The following is a 21,227-nucleotide window of genomic DNA, read 5'->3' as shown; positions in this document are numbered from 1 at the left end:
GCCTCAGTTCCTTTGCCATCTCATTTATTTGGCTATTTCATTCCATAAGATCTTTAGTTTTAAAAATTCCTCTTGCACTTACTGACATACTCCTAATTTATTTACTTTTTTATTTTACATCATGTATCTGTTCCATATATTTGAGGTTTTAGTGTAATGGGCACTTGGAATTCATCAAAAATAACTCTGCTTTCTTTTCTAATCCTCCCCTTTCCGCTTTCCCAACCTAATAGTATCTAAAATGATGCTGACGGATAATCAGAACTCAATAAGCACTTACTGCCTAAACTTTCATATGAATGCTTATGCAAGGTTTTCATATAGAAATTAATTTAGATGTTGTCTGTATTTTATATATATCTCAAAATATGGGAACCGAGGTAATAATATTTGTAGTGTTGATTTGTAGAAACATTATTTGCTTCTGTAATAAATACAAACCTATCAATAACATATTGATAGCAAATTGATTTCAAAAACACTTGATATTTCTGTTTTGATTTGTATCACTCCATAGTCTTTGTTGTTTGCTTACCTTAATGCGTGCTCTGTTTTTCTTAAGTGTACATTTATCATCGGTCTATGCTTTTAGTTCTGTCATACTGCAAATTCGTTTGTTTTTATAAAATTGGTTTTGTGTTGATTTCTTATGTTAATATGCTGTTTTTAATTGTCTTCATGTCTCCAAATAGTAAAACACATTTTGTTATGCTTTTGGCAATTACACAGGACCAGTAGTGGCAGTCTGCTGTTAATAAAGCAAACTATAACGCTGGCCGGTTTTGTGTTAGATTCAGTGAGAGGTTGCCTTTTAAGACTTTTTTTTTTTTTTTTTCAGTTTTGCCAACGTGCCTTATTTATTCATGATTTCATGCATAATTTCATTTTGTGGCATTTTCCCTTTGGTTGACAACATGTTGTGCTGTACCAAAAGATGTCTTTCTGGTTTGCATTTTTCCAAGTGTGATTTCAGTTCTACGTGATACATCATAGTTTAACTTATTGCATTTTTTTTGTTTTTAGTCTACAGACATAGATATGCCTATTTGTTGGAATTATGCAAATCTTATGTTTAAAATATCTATATTTTGTTTACAAACAGCCAGTTTTAGAAAGACTTTGTGCTTAACAAAAAGTAGGTTTGTAACATTTTAAATGCTTGATATTATAGGAAAACAGTACTTATATGACAGTATTAAGATGTCATAGTCAATGAACCTGCTGTTTTCTTGTTTTCTATGTTGTATTTTCTAATACACATATTCCATACAACAAATTATTTTCTAGTCCATTTTCGTGGGGTAGTAAAATTTTATTATGAAATCCTTTATTGTATATTGGCTGCAATGAAATTAGGTTGTAATAGGGGAAAACTAGTGCTGGAGGGGAATAAGGAAACCTGGGATTTTCAGAATTCTACCTTCTTTGATGTCAGAACCACTGGCTGCTAATAACTAGCCTTTGGATTTTTTTCAAATATGTCTTCCAGAATGGCCATGAAATGTAGTTAACCTCTTCTTCCTCAAAAGGGAAAATAAATTAAAAGGTAAAAATAACACTCATCTAGCAGTTTGAAAGAAACAGAGAAGTACCATATCTCCTTGCTAGATGTGATGGACTCAGCTACTTACTTTACTGAAAACTAGTAAGGCCAACCAACAGCTGCTCTTTGAGGATCAGTAAGTGCTGAGTATGGCTCTGGCCACACCCCAGCTGGGGAGTAGCCTGCAGGCCCCAGTGAAAGTCCCCAGGGCAACTGTACCAGCAGCACAAGTGTTCTCCAAATTAGATGATGCTTATTTCAGAATCTGGGACTCCGATGTCATGATTTTACAACACTAAAAGATACATGGTGGTCTTCCGCCAAGATGGCCAAATAGGAACAGCTCCAAAGAGCAGTTTGCAGTGAGAGAGAGGCAGAAGGCGATGGACCTCTGCATTTCCAACTGTGGTACCGGGTTCATCTCAATGGGACTGGTTGGAGTGGGTGTAGCCCAAGGAGGGCAAACCAAGGCAGGGTGGCATGTTGCCTCACCTGGGAAGTGCAAGGGATCAGAAGACTCCCCAACCTACCCAAGGGAGGCAATCAGGGACTTTTTCAGACACTCCGCACTCTGGTTCAGATACTGCACTTTTCCCACTGTCTTTACGGCCCATAGACCTGGAGATTCTCACCGGTGCTGCGCAGGGTTTCAGCACAAAACTGGGCAGCCGTTTTATCCAGTACCTGGAACTCCTGCAAGACAGAACCGCCTATTCCCCTGAAAAAAAGAGGGCTGAAGGCAGGCAGCCAAGTGATGTGGCTCGGCAGGTCCCACACACGTAAAGACCAGCAAGCTGAAACCCACTGGACTGAGATTTTTGCAGCCAGCACAGATGTTTGAGCTCAAAGTTTGATCATAAGGAACTTTACACAGCAGATGGGCAGAGCCGGCAGTGGCTCAGCAAGGCCTCTACAGGCAGACTGTGACTAGACTCTCTCCTTCCTGAGCAGGACATCTCTGAAAAAATGCAGCAGCCCATCAGGGACTTATAAATAAAGACCCACCTTCCCAGGACAGAGCACCTGGGAAACAGCGTGGTTGTGAGTTCCATTTAGCAGACTTAAACATCCCTGCCCCAGTAGGTCTGAAGGGGGCAGTGGAGCTCCCAGAACAGCACTTAAGCTCTGATAAGGGACAGACTGCCTCCTCAAGTGGCTCCCTGACCCCCGTTTATCCTAAGAGACCCATCATACAGGTGAGCTCTGGCTGACATCTGGCAGGTACCCTTTTGGGATGAAGCTACCAAAAGGAGGAACAGGCAACAATCCTTGCTGTTCTGCAGCCCCCACGGGTGAGTCCCAGGCAAGGGTGAGTCCCAGGCAAGGGTGAGTCCCAGGCAAGCAGGGTCTGGAGCAGACCTCCAGCAGTCCTGCAGCAAAGGGGTCTGACTGTTAGAAGGAAAAATAAAAACAGAAAGATATAGCTTCAACATCAACAGAAAGGACATCCACTCAGAGACACCATCGGAAAGTCACCAAATGCAAAAACCAAGGTAAATAAATCCATGAAGATGGGAAGAAACCAGCACAAAAATGCTGAATTTACCAAAAACCAGGACACCTCTTTTCTTCCAAGGGATCACAAAACTGGATGGAGAATGAGTTCGATGAATTGACAGAAGCAGGCTTCAGAAAGTGGGTAATAACAAACATCTCTGAGCTAAAGCAGCATGTTCTAACCCAATGCAAAGAAATGTAGAACCTTGAAAAACTGTTAGACAAAGTGCTAACTAGAATAACCAGCTTAGAGAAGAACATAAACAACTTGATGGAGCTGAAAAACCCAGCACAAGAACTTCACGAAGCATACACAAGTTTCAATAGGTGAATCAACCAAGCAGAAGAAAGGATATCAGAGATTGAAGATCAACTCAATGAAATAAAACAAAAAGGCCAGACTAGAGAAAAAAGGCTGAAAATAAATGAGCAAAGCCTCCAAGAAATATGGGATTTCACATATTGAAAAGACCAAATCTACATTTGATTGATATACCTGAATGTGACTGGGAGAATGAAACCAAGTTGGAAAACGCTCTTCAGGATATTATCCAAGAGAAGTTTCCCAACCTAGCAAGACAGGCCAAAATTCAAATTCAGGAAATACAGTAAACACCACAAAGATAGTCCTCAAGAAGAGCAACCCCAAGGCACATAACCTTCAGATTCACCAGGGTGGAAATGAATAAAAAATGCTAAGGGCAGCAGAAAGAAAGGTCTGGTTACCCACAAAGGGAAGCCCATCAGACTCACAGCAGATCTCTCAGCTGAAACCCTAAAAGCCAGAAGAGAGTGGGAGCCAATATTCAACATCATTAAAGAAAAGAATGTTCGAAGAACGTTCAATTTCATATCCAGCCTAACTAAACTTCATAAGTGAAGGAGAAAGAAAATCCTCTATGGACAAACAAATGCTGAGCAATTTCATCACCACTAGGCCTGCCTTACCAGAGCTCCTGAAGGAAGCACTACACATGGAAAGGAACACACAGTACCAGCCACTGCAAAAACATATAGAATGGTAAAGACCATCAACACAATGAAGAAACTACTTCAGCTAACAGGCAAAACCACCTGCTGGTATCAAAATGGCAGGACCAAACTCACACATAACAATATTAACCTTACAGGTAAGTGGGATAAATGCCCCAATCAAAAGACAGAGACTGGCAAATTGAATAAAGAGTCAAGACCCATCGGTGTGCTGTATTCAGGAGACCCATCTCATGTGCAAAGACACATGTAGACTTAGAGGGATGGAGGAAGATTTACAGATGGAGAGCAAAAAAAGCAGAAGTTGCAATCTTAGTATCTGATAAAACAGACTTTAAACGAACAAAGATCAAAAGAGACAAAAAGGGCACTGCATAATGGTAAAGGGATCAATGCAACAAGAAGAGCTAACTATCCTAAATATATATGCACCCAATACAGGAGCACCCAGATATGTAAAACAAGTGCTTAATGACCTACAAAGACATTTAGAGTCCCACATAATAATAGTGGGAGACTTTACACCCCACTGTCAATATTAGATCAATGAGACAAAACATTAAGGATATCCAGGACTTGAACTCAGATCTGGACCAAGTAGACCTAATAGACATCTACAGAACTCTCCACCCCAAATCCACAGAATATACATTCTACTCAGCACCACATCGCTCTTACTCTAAAACTGACCACATAATTGGAAGAAAATCACTCCTCAGCAAATGCAAAAGAACAGAAATCATAACAACCAGTGCAATCAAATTAGACCTAAAGATTAAGAAACTCACTCAAAACTGCACAACTACATGGAAACTGAAAAACATGCTCCTGAATGACTACTGGATAAATAATAAAATGGATGCAGAAATTAAGATGTTTTTTGAAACCAATAAGAATGGACATACAATGTACTAGATTCTCTGAGACACATTTAAAGCAGTGTCTAGAGGGAAATTTATAGCAATAAATGCCCACATGAGAATCAAGGAAAGATGTAAAAGTGACATTTTACCATCAAAATTAAAAGAACAAGAGGAGCAAGATCTAACATTCAAAAGCAAGCAGAAGACAAGAAATAACCAAGATAAGAACTGAAGGGATAGAGACACAAAAAAAACCTTCAAAAAATCAATGAACCCAGGAGCTGATTTTTTGTTCAGATCAACAAAATAGATAGACCATTAGCCAGACTATTAAAAAAAAAGAGAGAAGGGAATCAAATAGATGCAATAAAAAATAATAAAGGGGATATTGCCACCTATTCCACAGAAATACAAACTACCATCAGAGATTACAGCAAACACCTCTATGCACATAAACCAGTAAATCCAGAAGAAATGGATAAATTTCTGGACACTTATACCCTCCCAAGACTAAACCAGGAAGAATTTGAACCCCTGACTAGACCAATAACAAGGTCTGTAATAGAGGCAGCAATTAATAGCCTTCCAACCAAAAAAAGTACAGGACCGGACGGGTTCACAGCTGAATTCTACCAAACGTACAAAGAGGAGCAGGTACTACTCCATCTGAAACAATTCCAAACAATACAAAAAGACGGAATCCTCCCTAACCCATTTTGTGAGACCAACATTATCCTGATACCAAAACTTGACAGAGACACAACTAAAAAAGAAAATTTCTGGCCAATATTCATGATGAACATTGAGGTGAAAATCTCTAATAAAATACTGGCAAACAGATCACAACAGCACATCAAAAAGCTTATCCATCACGATCAAGTAGGCTTCATCCTGGGGATGCAAGGCTGATTCAACATAGGCAAATCTATAAACATAATCCATCACATAAACAGAACCAAAGACAAAAACCACATGATTGTCTAAATAGATGCATAGAAGGCCTTTGACAAAATTCAACAGCCATTTATGCTAAAAATTCTCAATAAACTAGGTATTGATGGAACATATATCAAAATAATAAAAGCTATTTACGACAAACAGCCAATATCATACTGAATGGGCAAAAACTGGAAGCATTCCCTTTGAAAACTGGCACAATACAAGGGTGCCCTCTCTCACCACTCCTATTCAACACAATATTGGAAGTCCTGGCCAGAGCAATCATGCAATAAACAGAAATAAAGCCTATTCAGTTGGGAAAGAGGAAGTCAATCGCCTCTATTTGCAGATGACATGATTGTATATTTAGAAGACCTTATGATCTCAGCCCCAAATCTCCTTAAGATGATAAACAACTTCAGCAAAGTCTTAGGATACAAAATCAATGTGCAGAGTTCACAAGCATTCCTATACACCAATAACAGACTAACAGAGAGCCAAATTATGAGCAAACTCCCATTCACAATTGCCACAAAGAGAATAAAATACCTAGGAATACAACTAGCAAAGGACGTGAAGGACCTCTTCAAGGAGAACTACAAACCAATGCTCAAGGAAATAAGAGAGGACACAGACAAATGGAGAAACATTCCATGCTCATGGTTAGGAAGAATCAATATCCTGAAAATGGCCACATTTCCCAAAGTAATTTATAGATTCAATGCTATTCCCATCAAGCTACCACTGAACTTCTTCACAGAACTGGACAAATGGAACCAAAAAAAAGCTCACATAGCGAAGACAATCCTGAGCAAAAAAATTAAAATAAAACTGGAGGCATCACACTACCTGACTTCATACTATACTGCAAGGCTACAGCAAACAAAACAGCATGGTACTGGTACCAAAACAGAGATATAGGCCAATGGAACAGAACAGAGGCCTCGGAAGTAATGCCACACATCTACAGCCATCTGATCTTTGACAAACCTGACAAAAACAAGCAATGGGGAAAGGATTTCCTCTTTAATAAATGGTTTTGGGAAAACTGGCTAGCCTGGTGCAGATAGCTGAAACTGCACCCCTTCCTTACACCTTATATAAAAAGTAACTCCAGATGGATTAAAAATATAAACATAAGACCTAACACCATAAAAACCGTTGAAGAAAACCTAGGCAAAACTGTTCAGGACATAGGCATAGGCATGGACTTCATGACTAAAACACCAAAAACAATAGCAACAAAAGCCAAAATTGACAAAAGGATCTAATTAAACTTAAGAACTTCTGCACAGCAAAAGAAACTATCATTAGAGTGAACCAGCAACCATCAGAATGGGAAAATTTTTTTGCAAGCTACCCGTCTGACAAAGGGTAGCTATCTAGAATCTACAAAGAACTAAAACAAATTTACAAGAAAGAAACAACCCCATCAAAAAGTAGGCAATGGATATGAACAGACACTTTTCTAAAGAAGACATTTATGCAGCCGACAAACATGAAAAAATGCTCATCATCACTGGTCATTAGAGAAATGCAAATCAAAACCACACTGAGATACCATCTCACACCAGTTAGAATGGCGATCATTAAAAAATCTGGAGACAACAGATGCTAGAGAGGATGTGGAGAAATAGGAACAATTTACACTGTTGGGAGTATAAATTAGTTTAACAATTGTGGAAGACAGTGTTGCAGTTCCTCAAGGATCAAGAAATAGAAATACCATTTGACCCAGCAATCCCATTACTGGGTATATACTCAAAGGATTGTAAAATGTTCTGTTATAAAGACACATGCACACATATGTTCATTGCAGCACTGTTTATGATAGCAAAGACTTGGAACCAACCCAAATGTCCATCAATGATAGACTGGGTAAAGAAAATGTGGCACATATACACCATGGAATACTATGCAGCCATAAAAAAGGATGAGTTCATGTCCTTTGCAGGGACGTGGATGAAACTAAAAGCCATCATTCTCAGCAAACTGGCACAAGACCACAAAACCAAACATGGCATGTTCTCATTCATAGGCAGGTATTGAACAATGAGAACACATGGACATAGGGAGGGGAACATCACATACCTGGGACCTGTTGAGGGGTGGGAGAGCTAGAGGAAGGATAGCAGAGGGTGGGGGCATTGGGGAGGGATAACATTAGGAGAAATACCTAATTTAGATGGATGGATGCATCCATGTGTATATCTATGTAACCAAATTAGATATTCACGTGCCTGATTTATATCTAAATCAGGCACGTGCATATCTATGTAACAGTCCTTCATGATCTGCACATGTACCCCTGAACTTAATGTATAATTAAAAAAAAGAAATCAAATCAAAATGATTACTGGGTCTTCAATAAACAATATGCTCATTTAAAAAGATATACTGAAGGCATTAACTAATAACAATACAATTCCATGTCATCATTGTTGCCTTTCCTGTTCCTCACATGATTTTTCCGAATAAAATGCCTTGATAGTTCACTAAAAATTTGTGTCAAATATAAATACCTGTCCTCAGTATAAGTGAAACTTCATGACAGTAGGTGGTTAACAAAATAAAAAGGCTGCTGGGTGCGGTAGCTCACATCTGCAATCCTAGCACTTTAGAAGGCCGAGGCATGAGGATTATTAAGTCAGGAGTTCAAGACAGGCCAGACCAACATGGTGAAACCCCATCTCTACTGAAAAGACAAAAATTTGGCGGGTGTGCTAGCACACGCCTGTAATTCCAGCTACTCAGGAGGCTGAGGCGGGAGAATCTCTTGAACCTGGGAGGCCGAGGTTGCAGTGAGCCCAGATAGCACCACTGCACTCCAACCTGGGCAACAGAGTGAGACTCTGTGTCAAAAAAATAATAATAAATAATAAAAAGGAAAATAGTATGGAAAAAATCTTTAGTGTAATGTAATGTTTTTAAAAATTTTTAAAGTATAAAAAGTTTATATATACTGAATTGCACACAAAATATTTAAAGGTGAAATAACTTGAGATTTGGGAGAAGCTTTGAAACATTCTAAAAAACCTGTTTCCGCAACCTAACAAAAAAGTGGGAGTTGGTAGATAAAACATATGAAACAAGATTTAGGTAATGTTTGAGGCTAGCTAATAAATACCTGGGACCCAAGTAGAATCTCTACTGCTTGTGTGTGTTTGAAATTTTCATACTAAATTGTGGTTAAAAATAATAAAGATTGAATATAGGCTCCTGAGCATTAGCTATTGTATCTTTTCAGGCTTTCAACAATTATTTATAGAGCAAGAACTTAATAAATACTTACAAACTCTATGTATTGTTATGTGCACATTTCTGTTTATACTGACATAGCTTCTTACAGAAATAGTTTAACTTAAATGTTGAAAGATTTATACTACAACCATAAAGCCTTTAACAAGATGCTTCTTTTTAGATTAATTTATTGTGAATAACAATGAGACATTCTCTCTAACAAGAAACAATTGAATTACAAAAGGATTTACTTTTAGTTCTATATTCTGCAAAGACATTATCCTGAGAAGGTCAATTATGTTTTGTATAGAGGAGGAGTTTAAATAGCAAAAGTAGCAGCAATTACTCCCTTTTCACCATAACTTGATTTAAACAAGTCATAAGATTAAGTTGAGAATAACTGTGAAGAAATGATGTTTCTATATCCAAAGCCCTGTATTTGACAATCATGTAAAAAAAATTGAATTTGTTTGATATACAGAAATTTTAAGTCAGATAAAACATTCTGATTCATTAACCAAAAGAGAGCATGAGAGAATCAAAATACTTCTTATGCAAATAGGCAAATACTTCTGTGGCTTCAATTCATTCTTCAATTTCTCTTGAGGTAACTATTCCATAAATAAAAATTCATATTTATCTCACTTGATTTTTGAATCAGAAAATCTGTTAGGAAAAGTAATCCAAATGCGTTATTTTGAAATTGTGTTTAATCCCTTTAGATTGTCATGTTTACACCAACCACTGACATTGCAAGAACACTTGAGGACATTTTACCCCAGGGTGGAGAGCCAGTTATATAGTAGTCATGCTACTTTGAATTTAATTTTACAAACAAATAACAGAAAGGACAGCAGGTGTTTTTGTCTAATAACCATTGGCTGTGATTAGAGATATTACAAAACTATGAAAATTAGTGTTGACATACCACTTTGAAAGCTAATTTTCTTGTGTGTGACATACCATAGCATATCGAAAATATGTGTATTCCCACTTGCCAGAATAACACGTTATTTGTTAGAGCCATTAGTTCTAAAAGCAGATGTTGTCTACTTCAATCAATTTTCAGCTATAAATAGTAGCTTTTAACCACATTTGTGAAAGGCAGATACTTTCAATTAGTATTTTTCAGTAACTACATGACATTTATTTTGAGGAGAAATTTAAGGCTGCCAGAATCTATCGTAGTGTAGGATTATCTGGATAAAAAATACCAAGTATAGACAGTATTGTATGCAACTTTAGGAAACAAATCCATTTTCCCTCTGATTTTACACAAGAGGTGATGAATGTGACTATCCTTAGCGACATGGAACAAAAATGGGAATAGAGTGCATGAATTAGCGAAGTTGAGATGCATAATCGAACTCTCCCAATGACTGTCAACTTCTTGAGGTAATCCATTTGCTTTCTTTCTCAAAGAAACATGTACACTTTGAATTTCATTTTCTTATTAATGTAAAAAGCCAAATAGAAAGATACATAGATCTTGTTTAGAAAATCAATTTCATTCATCCTAGTCTATATGTAATCATACAGTACAGCTGCAATAAGAGATTGTGTTGCCTCCGGTTTCCACAGTTATTGCTGGCTGACTACTCATGAACTCTTTTCTTATCTGTCCAAGGCAAATACAGTTTCAGAGCTTCTCCCTATCTCTGTCTCCATATCACTGAGCTTGGGGAGGTGGAGAGGTGAGGTCTTCCTGTTTTGATTTTTGTAATTATTTTAGCTTAATTTATGTTACTAATAGCATGTACAAGCATAGAAGTTTCTTTTCCACATTTTTTTAAAGATACTGTAGAAAACCTGGGACCTATAAATATTTGTCAATTTGTAGGTGAGAAAGATCTTCAGGGATTGACACTTTGATTTATTCTTCTCATTTGCTGTATTCTAAAATTTTCCCCTAAAATAAATGTCTATTCTAAATATCATAGTGGTTGAGAAAATGAAATGGAGTGGATTTTTGGGAACTGAAGTGTAGTGTTGGAAGCAGAAAGGAAAATTAGGTCATAATTTTCAAGATGTTTCTACCTTGCTGAGAATTGTTTTTACTGTATCTAAGAAAATCTCTAAATTGAATATAGGCAAGTTGAACAGAGTGCTTATTTGTATCTACTAGTATGCCTATTATCTTATAATTTTTCTAAATACATTCATTCATTCTTTGTTTACCTTAATTTATTGAATACATAGTGACTATGATTATGAATAAGTGAGATAAAAAATTCCTGCCATCATTGGACATAAAATTCTAATTACCAGATACATTTAAAAACAGAAAAATGAAAAATAAATGCAATAAGAAAATAAAGCAGAGAAGGGTGACAGAGAGGGCTACAGTGGCCAGATATTTTATATAAGATATCTATGAGAAGCCTCACTGAGAAAATATTATTAATAGTTTAAAGATCCAAAAGTGATTAAGGAAGAAATCGTAGAGATATATGAGCAACAGGAGTCCAGAAATGGAAAACAGCAAGTGTAAATGCTCAGATAGAGAAGCAAATGTGTAGTATTCAAAATAGTGAAGAGACCAGTGAAGCTGGAGTAGAGTGAGAAAGTAGGAAAGAAATCCAGGTGAGCTTAGAGAGTAGTGGGAGGCATAATTATATAGTTCTTAAGTGCCACTTTCCACTTGTGTACTAAATGAGGTGATTGAAGGACTGTGATTTGAAGAGTGATATAATGCTACTTAGGTTTAATATAATTACAGTGTATTTATAAGAAACCAGTAAAAGTACAAACACACACACACACACACACAGCGTGGCAAACTTATCTCTAAAATATTTGAAGAAAATGGAAGATTGTTGTTTTCCCTTGGATAGCACTACTAAGCTCTGATTAATAGACTTTTATAGTTACTGTAATCTAATTTATAGGTACTGATTTTTTAGGGGTTGTATTAGGCCATTATACATTGCTATAAATTCCTGAGACTGGGCAAAATATAAAGAAAAGAGGTTTCATTGACTTACGGTTCTGCAGGAAACATAGTCCTTGCATCTGCTTAACTTCTAGGGAGGCCTCGGGAAGCTCACAATCATGGTGGAAGGCAGAGCAGAAGAAGGCACTCCACCTTGTGAAAGCAACTGCAGGAGAGGAATGTGTGGGAGGAGATGGCATACACTTCTCAAAGACCAGATTCCATGACAACTCACTCCACAGGAGAACTCCGCCCTGTGATGCAATCACCTTCCACCAGGCCCCACCCCTAACACCGGGACGACATTCCAACTCACTCCATACATGAGAACTCCGCCCTGTGATGCAATCACCTTCCACCAGGCCCCACCCCTAACACCGGGACGACATTCCAACTCACTCCATACATGAGAACTCCGCCCTGTGATGCAATCACCTTCCACCAGGCCCCAATCCTAACACCGGGACGACATTCTAACTCACTCCATACATGAGAACTCCGCCCTGTGATGCAATCACCTTCCACCAGGCCCCAATCCTAACACCGGGGACGACATTCCAACTCACTCCATACATGAGAACTCCGCCCTGTGAGCTAATCACCTTCCACCAGGCGCCAATCCTAACACCGGGGACGACATTCCAACTCACTCCATACATGAGAACTCTGCCCTGTGAGCTAATCACCTTCCACCAGGCACCAATCCTAACACTGGGGATGACATTTCAACAGGAGATTTGGGTGGGTGCAAATATCCAAACTATATCATGGGTATAATGAAGTATTTTTCGTAAAGAAGCATGGGATTCCTGAGGCTTCTGGTAGAACATAGACTCTTGAGGCTAGAAAGAAATGTAAAGATAATCTAGTAAAACCAAGTTGGTGTTATTAGTGAGCAAACTGATTCCCAGAGAAGGCAATATATCCTCAAGTCACAGGGCTCTGAAGTTCCCAAACCATGGATGGGACAGGTCCCATCTCATATCTCAAATCCAGCCATTGTTCTCTCATGTTTGCAATATAATAGAAATATGTACCCTGGTTTTAGTTTTGCCACTAATTGATGGAGGACTGGAGTAGCTTGCTATTGCTATTTAAGTTTTCTCATTTATAAACAAAAGTAAGTTCTACTTAATTCTGACTTGTTTTGACCCAACTGTATTTTTCAGTAATTCCAGATACCTGGAAATGGCTTAATGTATAGAAACTTACTTAATGTCTCCTTAAAGGAGACATACACTGTTTGTTTAACTAATTAGCATAATTCTGTGAAAGATCTGGATTATGTTCTTCTTGTTCCACAATCTCTACCCTCTCTAAATAAAGATAATAAACTGAAAGTGACATTGCCTAAGTGTCCAATGATGGTTAGGAAGAAGAAGGAGGAGCAACAGGAGAAGGTAGAAAGAGGGAGAATGAGGAGGAGTAGGAGAATAATAATTAATCAATCTACTTAATTAATTATTAATTAAGGATGACAAGTGAGAGAATGAAAATTGACTCAATTATTGCTTTTTTATTATCTCAAAATATTTAATTGTCAATATTTGTACATATTCAAGGTGTACAACATAGTTTGATATGTGTATACACTGTGTAATATTACCAGTTATCACAATCTAATTAATTAAAACATCCTTCACCATCATACTAAACATTTGATCCCCACAGTTTATTTTATAGCTGAAAGTTGGTGCCATTCAACAATGTTTTTCTTTTCTTTTCACATGAAGCACTACATCATTTTCTTTTCACATGAAGCACTGTGCTTTGAATACTAATTGAATGTAGGATTGATTTAATCCTGGGTTCTTTCCTGGGGAATGTTATGTTTCAGTACAGTTCTCACCAAAACAACTTAAGGCATTGATATATGTGACAGGTTTCTTCCAATTTAGAGGACTAGGAAAATGTTGAGCTTCATATCATTTATTGGAGTGATATATGTGAGAATAAACTAAAATGAGGAATAAAATATTTCTTACAAGAATCCAAATACCGTTAAAAAGACACTAAAGAGAGACTTTTGATTCTCTAGAAAAGGAAAAAATATGCATTAGATTAAAAATTCAGTATGTAATTTTAAATTTACGAATTGTTTTTCACAATCCAAGACCATAAATGGATTTTTCTAAGCTTTTTGGTGCAAAAACAAGAAAGCATTGTGAAAGATATAGGATATGCTCCTTGCCTCCTGTGGTGCCATGGTCAAAGAATTCATAATATGCTAATGCATAGAAATATTCCATGATTTTAATCTCATTTCAGTTAATATTCTATTATTATTTGACATTAGAATATATCCTCATACATCAAGCAAATAGCATATACTCTCAACAGTAATTTGACATTGTTGCAGGAATAGTGGGATATGGATTGCTGAGGCTCAGAACATACTTACTTTTTAAAAGCCCTTTTTTACATGTCTCTTATCTTCGTCACACACTAAAAAGCTTTCAGGTGTATCCAGTCATGCTTGAAACCTCCACATTCTTTCCCATGTTGTTAGTACTGTTTTGATGGTTGTACAAAGTTCTGTGTTTTCACTCTGGTGAAATAAAATCACCTGTCCATTTAGTCAATAAGCTCAAATTTCTCTTTCAGATTTTCAGTCTTTATATATATTGATTCCACAAAAGTTCAAAAAATTTGGCCTGCTTGGTTTTCATTTTAGAGTTGCTAAAAACAACTTAGTTTTGAGGCATTTCCCTCTGAACATGTTTTTGAGAGTTAGTATGTGAATCCATTCAGCTTGCTCCACCCTGAAACACTCCTCCAATCCTCCAATCTCCGTTCACAGAAGGTTCTTAATTTTCCTTTTTAGTATAGAAAGAAATTTCTGCCAATGGTCCCTCAACTTGATTTCAGGGCCAATTATCCATTATTTACCCTCCCTTCCTCTCAAGTTTTCTTATGTTTGGGGCCTTGAAATGGCAAGAAGCCTCCTGCAGCTTGATACCCCGTCTATTTTCAGGGTGGGTAGCAGTAAGTAGTAGAGTAAGCCATGGCTATTGACTTCTTTAAGGAATAAGAAGCAAGCCAAGACTTTCCCACATTAGATTTCTGTTTGTTTCAGAACTGTGTAACATAGCTACCTCTAATTCTAAGGGAAACTGGAAAAGTTGTTTTATTTTGGCACATTGTGTTGAACAAAATCAAGGTTCCGTTAGCAGGAATATTGGACCTGTGAATATTGGATAGGCAACCAATGGCAAATAAGGCACCCATTCTTAAATTACATATCACATGGCTGTTGATTCTCTCTGCCCCTCACACAATCAGATACCGTAACACTTCAATGTATATAAAGATGACCTCCTAATTGAAACAGAATGGAACTATTTTGAATGAACTATTTATTTACATGAAAAGGTGATTACCATAAAAGTCCAAAGTAATTCCCTTCTTCTGTCCCAATTAAAGTTTTAATAAAACAGTGTACTCATTCATGACAGTTTTTTGACAGGTTTTTCTTGTGCTAGAAGAATCAGGGATTATGATTCAAAGTGTTTCCATAATCACAATTTCACTTCCACAATCAAGGGCTACTTGGCTTTAGTCCTGTGTCCATTCAGTTTTTGTAATTGTTTTTTCGTGGAATGTAGATGTAACCTAAACCTCCATTCCTAATGGCTGCAAACATCCACTGAGGTGAGCTGATCCTTTCTTGGCTTAGGCAGCTGGGATGGAAGAGCCAAGCTATCCTGATCCAAGTCACTTCAGAATTCCATTTACACTGCAGGACTCCCAAAGTCACCTGGCTTTAACAAACTCCATGAAATACGTACTTTAGTAGATTGTACTTGGCTGAACGGTAGGGAAACTATACCAATATTACGATGGTGTTAAGATGCCAGTAGGAATCACATCTTACTTCGTGTCGCTTCCTCCAGAAAAGCAGAGCAGCTCACATTTTTCCCAAAGCGTATCTGGGCTGCCCAAAATCTCTCTAGGTGAGAGTTCAGACAGCTCTCACTAAGAAGGGTGTGAGATTACAATTACCTAGAAAAATGTCTTTTCTCCCTTTTTTTTCACTTTATGTGCCTTTCTTGGGCCAGTAACATGATAGATAACACAGTGGTGAGAGCATGAGTTCAGACTCATTTTCATACACAGACTGTCCTGTAACTTATGAGCTATCCTGTGTACCTTACTTTCCCCACCCATAACTGGAGACAGTTATAGCATTCACCACATGTACTGGTTGCAAGGACTAAGCAAGCATTAATATATGAAAAATGTGTCATAGCCCGTCGTGTACATAATGAGTTCTCTTTATTGTATTAGTCAGGGTTCTCCAGAGAGACAGAGACAATGTAATAGATAGATACAGATATACATACACACATAGGAGATGGGTTTTATTAAAGGAATGGATTCACATGATTATGGGAACTGAGACGTCCCACAGTTGATCACCTGTGAGCTGAAGAACTGAAGGAGCCAGTCACATGGCTCAATCCAAATCTGAAAGCATCTGAACCAAAGAAGCGAATAGTGTAACTCTCAGTCTGAAACTGATAGCGTGAGAACCGGAAGGACTATTGGTGCAAGTCTTGGAGTCCAAAGGCTGGAGAACCAGAAATTCTGATATCCAAGGACAGGAAAAAAAAAAAAAAAAGGATGTCCTAGCTCCAGAAGAGAGTGTGTATGAGTCTGCCTTTCCTCTGATGTTTTGATCCATTCAAGTCCTCGCTGGACTAGAAGATGTCTCCCCACTTTGAGTGAGGGCACTGATTCCAATGTTAATCTCTTCTGGAACCAATCCACACAGGCACACTCGAGATGATGCTTTTCTAGCTATCTGGATATCCCCTAATCCAGTCAAGTTCACACCAAAACTTAGTGATCGCATTGTATAATTGTGATTATTACTTTATGGTGTACATGAGGAATGTGTCTGTCAATAGTTTGATGGCTCTGGATACTAGGGAGATTGTGACTCAGACCTCTAGTATGTATATATTGAGGATCTGATAAACTATGTCCGGAACGACTTTTTTTAATCCTTGGCTTGAAAATTATGTATGATTTTTATAAGGTCAAACTATTTTTGTTCAGATAGGTATTTAATCTACATATCATATGTAAATATGTGAAATAAATTATGTAACCTTTCATATCATGGTTTTAGCAAGTATTTACATATGATGTGGCTTTTTCTGTTTATCCTCCAAAGAATCATTTTAAAATCAAAAGATAATATATGATAAAAATAATACATGAATATAAAATAAAAAGAAGTTAACATAACCTTGTAAACAAAAAAGCCAATAATGTCTTATAGTCAAATGATTTCAAAGTGGATTTACTGTTCGAAAATTACTTTAAGGCTGAGCTAGAAACACTAAGGAAAAAACTTAAGGATTTTCTCCCTGCTAACTGAACAGATGAAGCTCTTCAAGTAAGATTTTAATCTTCCTGCCAGCTGATAAAAGGCTCTCATTTGTATTGTTGTGGTTCACCCCACAAGTAAGAGAGAACAGTGTATTTTGAATACCCATTTGATTTGTGTTGTTGCTGATATCATCCAAAGAGACTCTTTTTTTTTATCCCAATCACATGATATTTTGGTTAGTGGGAAGCCTTGCCACTGAGGTGAAGGAAATGTGCTACATTGTGTAAGTTTGTCTGAAAAACCAAACTAAATATTTGTTTTCTAGGTAGATGTGAGATAGTAATGTAAGTTAATTCATCATTTTTTGTAATCTCATCTGGAAAACAATGTGGCCCAAGATGGTTAGGCATACTAGATTGCTTCTGTCTTTAGAAGAGTCATCTGATACATTCTGATTTTGTTTTCTACAAACATAATATAATATTAAATTGTTAGAAAAAGTTAAGGTATAATACCTATGTAGTCTTTCTGAAGAACAAAATCGTGTGAAAAAGAACCACATAGGACCACATTTTACTGTTTCTATTAGTATTTTAAATGAGCCAACTTTTAAAATTAGGAATTGTCATTCTTTAAGCCATTGTACAAATTTTATAGCAGCACACACACACACACATGCACACACACACATGCACACACACACACAATTTGCTTATTCTCATAAAAGGTAACATTTGTAAGGGCCATAGAACCTATTATTTCCTAGTGATTTTGTCAGATCACTATTAATGCAGTTTTGATTCTGAGTTCAGAATTTTATTCCAAGCACCAGAAAATGTTAATAGAAAGCTCTTGCATTGTGAGTGTTACTTGGGTGACATTTTTGATAAATTAAGTTCACCTATGCAGGACTCCTAGAAGGTGATATTACCTTGGTGTTTTTTGTTTTGTTTTGTTTTTTAATGGCCCAGTTTCTGACAACTGTTGAGCTTCAGTATCTCCATCAACATTAGCATTTTAAAGAGGATCAGTTTTGAAATTACATTTTAGTCTATCAAAATCCTAAACAATAATATAGATTCTAGAATGTCATATTGTTATTTGGTGACATAGCTGTCCCATGACTTACAATACCAGAAATTAGACTATGATTTTCCAGTTCATAAATTCACTAAAAAATTTCAGTGCCATAATTATTTGATTTTCTCCAGTGAGAGAGTTTTTAAGAGTTTTCACTGTTGTATTTTCTCACCAAGATAAATCCACGTCAATTTTGATCTAGTAATTTGGTTTGGAGGTACTACTTTGTTAGTACCTAGGAATTCTAATGTAACAACATACATTTTCTTCTTTCTTCAGAGATTATATTTCAATTATGAAAGCTAATGTAGATAAACACAGATACTATCAGGAATGGTATATTTTAGTGGAAATCACAAGATAAGAATCTATTATACAACACTATATTGTTATAGAGGGCTTAATTACAAATACAGTAATATAGATGATAGTTAATACAGTTCAAAAAAGTAAGTCATTGTAAGTTAGATTGTTAAGATTATTTAGGGTAGAAAAATTAATTTAAATCTTGAACTAGCTAAGCAGAGGAAAAAAGACATTTAATTCTATAAAACAAATTCCATGTCGTTGAAATTGTACATGGCATACTTAGAAGGGTAACAAGACAGATTTGTAAGTGGGGAAAATATTCACTGAGTAATTACAGCTAGCAGTTGTCAGAATGTAAAGGCTTCAACGTTAGGCAGAAGAATTTGTATTTTTTATATGAAAGATACTGAGGTATCACGCAATCAGAAATTGATTGGTTTAAGTTGATTACCTTGGCAATACAAACCTAATACAATTATTATTTTTTTAAAACCTACATTCAGGCTTTTCAGAAGTCAAGTTCTTGCTTTAAATAAGACACAAAGGGATGACCTAATATTCAGCATTGAGGACAACAATGGTTGTAAAAAGAGACAAAATAGTGAGTCCAAAGAAATTTGGTTTGGAGGGATGCTAAATTGTACCACTTTTGGAAGCACACTGAAATTTCATTAAATCATTTAAATGATACAATTTCATTTGTTTTCAGGTTTTCAATGTTCAACAAAAATTTATTAATTTGCATTTAAACTGATGGGAAATTGGACATGAAACATATTTTTTAAAAAACAGATATTATGAAAACAAGTCTAGTTTTTAAAATGTCTACCACTCACTGGGAAGTAAGAAAACAATATTAAATATATGTTTTTAAAAATCTTTTACAACAAGGGACATTTCTAGTTTAGGTCTGAATTTGCTTTTCTAGCTTCCTCTCTAGCTTAATTCATGTATTTATTCATATCAAATTTATATTCAGTTTGAAATATTAGAGGGTCACAGATAAACAGGTCTATGAAGGATGAAATAAAATTACCTTCTTTAAATCATGTTATACTTTTAAAAAGCTTAAAATTTATTGTTTAGATTTTCAAATTTGAATTCATAATGCAGAGTTTTTAAGAGCAAAAGGTTTTGAAGGTTGTAATGCAAAGATTTAAGCATAAACACTATAAGCTGATTTAGGTATTTTATGATAAGAAAATTGTGAAATAAACATATTTATATATATATATAATTGTTTTCTCTGTGTGTGTGTGTGTGTGTGTGTGTGTGTGTAATTGTTTTCTCTCAAAGGCTACAAGTCATGTATGTGATTTGATAATAATGACCTGTTGAAATGAATATTATGGGGGGTGAATACCAGGATGTTATAGAAGATCTTGGGAGAGACCTGATTGCTCATATTTGTAAAATAATTGCATGTGTCAGTATTCCTCAATCACACTAACCACTTCACAGCCTGAACTTGCATATGATGCTTTTTAAACATTTTTATATTAATATATAGTGTGATTTAGTGAAAACTATATTCAACAGTAATTTTTGACAGAAAATAGCCGGTGTATGCTAATTTTTAAAATGTATTTTTTGTAATTTTTTTTACTTCCAGAAAAGCAATTGTGTTTATCTTTGTGTGTCTCATGTTTCTCACTTGGAATATGGATGTGTTTCTTTTTATCTTTTGTTATACCCGGAAGCCAGACTTATCTATTGATGTTTTATATATCAATATAAGTAACTATATTATCAAATGCAGCATCAGTGTGGACAGATAATTTCTATAGCTCTCTGAAAAGTAAGCAGATTTTTCTGTGTACACCACTTAACCAAATGAAGTAATAAATTATTTGGATTATATGTTTTCATGATGTTAAGAAGCTGTGATTCTGGAGAAATACAGACCAGGGATATACTTTTAGCTCTGGCACTTATTAGCTGCTTGATCTTGGACGTGTTCAGTTAGTTAAAGTTTTTACAACTCATGTCCTTATCTATAAGTTAGAATAAGCATGCTTATATCAGGGAGTAGTGAGAGCTTTGACATAAAATAATCTTGTAATACTATTGTGCACATGAGGAAAGCTCAGTGAATGTTAACATCAGCTAATACTATCTTTAAAATATAACCTACGTCTCCAACTGCTTCACCCACTTACTCATTGCCTTCTTGCAAGCCAAAATTATTAGTAGATAATTGAATTTAGGTTAATAAATTAAAGTTGTGTGTGTGTGTGTGTGTGTGTGTGTGTGTACTTCCTTTAGAGACTCAAAACTTGAGGGATCTTTGAAAGTGACATTTCTTTTTCTCAGAGTGTAAAATTATTTTCAGCAGTGAGACTGTCGAGTGTCAGGAGTGTCAACGTGAGCCCTAGGCAACACTGCCAAAACTGAGATGGCCAGAGCAGCAGTTGAGAGAGACAGAGTGGCAGAATTTTATTTGGTTTTATCTGTCTGTGACTGAGCTAATAATCAGCTTATGCTTGCTTAAAT

The 21,227-nt window shown here is 36.3% G+C and overlaps 2 protein-coding genes across 20 annotated transcripts in view; one reads left to right on the top strand and one right to left on the bottom strand.

The window, feature by feature from the left end:
* LOC128930086 (uncharacterized) overlaps window positions 1-12,188 on the bottom strand; it is a 155,990-nt gene extending 143,802 nt beyond the window's left edge. For all 9 annotated transcript variants that reach the window (XR_013529019.1, XR_013529024.1, XR_013529022.1 and 6 more), the window contains exon 1: window positions 12,060-12,188. Coding sequence is in view for 1 of the 9 variants with exons in the window: in XM_078355140.1 (XP_078211266.1) it covers window positions 12,060-12,087 (28 nt within the window). In the remaining 8 variants the exon portion in view is untranslated. The remainder of the gene's footprint in view (window positions 1-12,059) is intronic.
* The window catches only part of BRINP3 (BMP/retinoic acid inducible neural specific 3), a 380,288-nt gene that overhangs the window by 351,362 nt on the left and 7,699 nt on the right, over window positions 1-21,227 (top strand). The gene's annotated exons all lie outside the window — the stretch shown is intronic.

The sequence above is a fragment of the Callithrix jacchus genome, chromosome 18 (genome assembly GCF_049354715.1).
Source record: "Callithrix jacchus isolate 240 chromosome 18, calJac240_pri, whole genome shotgun sequence".
Classification (NCBI taxonomy): domain Eukaryota; kingdom Metazoa; phylum Chordata; class Mammalia; order Primates; family Cebidae; genus Callithrix; species Callithrix jacchus.
This window is presented reverse-complemented; position numbering and strand designations above follow the sequence as displayed.